The 3,534-nt window shown below is 45.8% G+C and overlaps 2 protein-coding genes across 2 annotated transcripts; one reads left to right on the top strand and one right to left on the bottom strand.

Moving 5' to 3' along the window:
• Window positions 1–234: 234 nt before the first annotated feature.
• Taf10 (TBP-associated factor 10) lies at window positions 235–1,016 on the bottom strand. Its single transcript, XM_018003223.2, has 3 exons — window positions 690–1,016; window positions 484–633; window positions 235–426 (listed from the first exon to the last, which is right to left on the bottom strand). The coding sequence occupies exons 1-3, from the start codon at window positions 927–929 to the stop codon at window positions 319–321; spliced, it is 498 nt and encodes a 165-aa protein (XP_017858712.1). The 5' UTR covers window positions 930–1,016; the 3' UTR covers window positions 235–318.
• A 61-nt stretch (window positions 1,017–1,077) lies between these two features.
• LOC108610857 (KIF-binding protein) lies at window positions 1,078–3,184 on the top strand. The gene has a single exon (XM_018003216.2). The coding sequence runs from the start codon at window positions 1,206–1,208 to the stop codon at window positions 2,988–2,990; it is 1,785 nt and encodes a 594-aa protein (XP_017858705.1). The 5' UTR covers window positions 1,078–1,205; the 3' UTR covers window positions 2,991–3,184.
• The last annotated feature ends 350 nt before the right edge of the window (window positions 3,185–3,534 follow it).

Below are 3,534 nucleotides of genomic sequence, written 5' to 3'. Positions count from 1 at the left end.
ATAAGAACAATCAACTGGTCTGTTTCGATAGTTCACTGAAGATTGCCGCAAGCAGTTAGCCGGCAATTGTAAATGCTAGTTACATGGATATTTTATATTTTTCTTATATTATTGTTATCCTTTCCTGGGTCGCTAAACATTATATAGCATTTATATACTGTAATGCAATATAAACCTGTTGATAACGTTATGTATTCGATATGTAACCGATAGTAGTAACTGTTAGCAATAGCATATAATAAAAATTATAATTTTTTATTTTTTTAAATGGTGTATACATATTTTTGCACTTTTTGCTTAATTCTAATTAGTGTGATTTTAAACAAAATATTGTGGCTTCCGCACTGTTATGCCATGATCGGCCAGAGCTGGCACCAAGTCCTCCATAGCCAAAGTGTATTTGCGATCTTTCGGATTCTTCTTGTCCTGCAGCAATATTTGTAGATAATTATTTCGTATATAACAAAGAACTTAATTGCCTACCTTTCCGGAGCTGTGTCCGCTGGAGTGTTGTATGTTTGTTGTGCGGGTTTTGCAATGCTGCAGCGCATCATTTACAATATCTGAGATGAATTTTTGTGCTGAGACAGAAATGATGCGAACGATTCGCGGGTCCACAGAGCCAAAGCCAGACTAAATACACTTACCTTTACTAAACAGTTAAACATAGAGTATTCAGATTTACTTACGCTATTTAGTATGCGCAATGTAAGCGCATCTGGCAACGTGGGCGTATAATCCTCCAGTTGTGTTAGCAATTCCTCCATTTCAGCTTCATCGGTCGACAGGGGGACAGCTTCAACTTCTACAAGGTCATCATCTGTTTCAAGCTCCGGCACCGCCGCATCTTCAACGTCAGTTTCATTTTCCGCTGCAGAAACTTCGCTTTCAGATGCCGTCATGTTCAGATCCTCTCCATCTGATGCCATTATTTATTTATTTGTTTATATTGTATGCAAATTGCAACTTGCAGAAAATTAGAGATGACAATCTTTGCTAGTGCTGGAAAACATGATTAGGATTAATTATATCGATATACGATAGCATGCGATGAATTGCTATATTGATATATTATATGACCAGCTGTTCCGGCAAATGCTCCTATCGCTTGGCCGCCACAGTTGCTAAGGGAAAATAAAATATAAAATGAGTCAAATCTAAAAAATTTAAAAATTCGAAATTAAGTTACTTAAAATATATACAATATGGTTATACCAAAGGAAGTGCTCAGCGACTACAAGGAGCTGTTCGAGAAGTCCAGCCAGCTAGTGGAACAGGACAGTCGCACGGATCCACCCACAGATCCCTATCGATCCCACTACAAAGCGCGCGACGTCCTCCTCGATTTGAAGAAGCAACTGGACGAGCAACTAATATCTATACAAGCAGCCGAGGAGGAGGGGGGCGAAGATGAGCTGTGCTACAAGTCCATGCTGGGCTTCACATGCCGCGATCTGGGCCGCATTTATATCTACGTTGAGGAGGTCAGCGAGGGTGAGCAGCTGCTGAATCGCTGCTTGGAGCTGATGGAGCCGCACAAACACACTCCACAAGGCATCATACCCTATGTGGGCGCAGTCAACGAACTGAGCATTGTGCTTGCCTCGCGGCAGGAGTACAAGCAGGCAGTGGAGCTGCTCCTAAAGGCCGACAAGAGCTATGAAGAGTTCAAGGCCAGTGGGCAGACAGCTTTAGCAGTAGCCGATCTCTACAGTCCGCCTGACGAGCTACAAGCCACCCATGGCGGTGGTAAGGAGCTGGAGAATCTCTATACCCTTTGTTGCTTCTACATGGCCCAGATGTATGGGCATTTGGGTGAACCGGAGAAATCCGCTCAATGCTGCCATCGCACTCTCCACCGACAGCTGCAATACAAGTCGTACGATGCCGTTGACTTTGCACTAAATACGGCGACACTGTCGCAGTACTATATAGGCCAGGAGAGATTTGCGGAGGCGCGTCATCATCTGGCGGCGGCCACCATTATCATGGCCGAGCACGAGGAGCACATGCTCAAGCCGGAGATGAGCGAGCAACAAAAAGCAGATGTTACGGAGACATTCAAGCATCGCTATGCAGATGTGGCACGTTGCTGGGCGAAGTACGGCCTGCTGCTCCTGCAGACGTCCAAGGAGCGACTGCTGCGTGACGACGAGGAGGAGGAGCAGGAGCAGAAGAAGCTGGCAGCAGCTGCCAAGAAGCTGCAACTGGACGATGCTGACTATCGCTTCGAGGACCTAGATCTGACGGCCATCGAGCGACGTATTAGCTGCGACTACTGTCTGACCTTCGACGATGCCAAGCTGGTATTTCACTTCATCAACGAGTGGCTGGACGTGGCCCAAGATTACTACAAGGCTGAAACCGAGGCCACCGAATATGCAAAGATTATGCAAGATTATGCCGAGGCCTACGAGCACATTGCCTTCTTCGAGGAGCAGCCGGAAAACCAGGCCAAGATGCAAAAGCGACGCGCCAAATACTTGGAGGATCTGCTCGACCTGCTCGATCCGGTGTGCTACTTGAAGATCTGCCGGGAGTGCTGGTATGTGGCTGGCACCGCACATGAAGCCGTTCTGGACATCCGCCTCGATGCCATTAAGTCAAACCAATCGCCCACTCCGGAGGAGGTGAAGCGTGTGAATCAGAGCTGCCTAAAGGCCATCAAGCATTTTGAGAGCTATGTCAAGTCATATTTGGTCAGCGGCGACAGCCAGAAGTGGAAGCCCGGCATGGACGACGAGGAGGTGCGCACCATGCTCTACGCCCACTTCCACATCGGTCGCCTCTACTACAAGCTGATCAGCGCGCATCCCCAGCAGCAGCTGGAGCAACTGAATCAGTGCTTGACCTACTACAAGCGCTTCAGCGATGCCTGCGACCAGTACAAGGAGGCCTCCGAGCAGCTGCATGGCGAGATTGGGGTGGTGCGCGAGATGCTGAAACTGGTGCCGCTCAAAATTAACACTGTGAAACGTCGTCTGGAGTGAATGTTCATGATCAACCAAGATTTATAATAATTTGACTAAGGCTATGCGCTCTAATCCAAATCCTTAACTCTGCTATCCATAGGATATATACGAATGCATTCTATAACTATATTTAATTTATTGCAAGCAACTTAAAATAAATGTTCATCCCGTCTACCGGGTCGAGCCTTCCAATGGAAGCCCTCACAATAAAATAGTGCAATCTATTAATGTAACGGATATATAATATGATTTAGTAAGTAATTAGTATCCATTGGCCTCCCCACTCAAAGATTAACTTCCCAGCCGGCTTAGATCTTTAGCAACTCACGAATTGGAACCGACTTTAAGCCTCTACACTATTTTCCATCGGCACGACCTTTTAGGGATTACTAATTGGAAAAGCCTTTAACCCTTTGGCCATCAATTAATGCATTCTATATCAATAACGTAGAAATAGATTGATTCTGTGTATGATTTGAAATTGGCGGAAAATATAGATTGCTCAGGCTTTTCCTTTGCATAGATGTCCCTTATACGGTACAGTATGTACATCCAAGGAAAA

The sequence above is a fragment of the Drosophila arizonae genome, chromosome 3, assembly GCF_054131065.1.
Source record: "Drosophila arizonae isolate 15081-1271.41 chromosome 3, UAZ_ARI_1.0, whole genome shotgun sequence".
NCBI classification, from domain to species: domain Eukaryota; kingdom Metazoa; phylum Arthropoda; class Insecta; order Diptera; family Drosophilidae; genus Drosophila; species Drosophila arizonae.
This window is presented reverse-complemented; position numbering and strand designations above follow the sequence as displayed.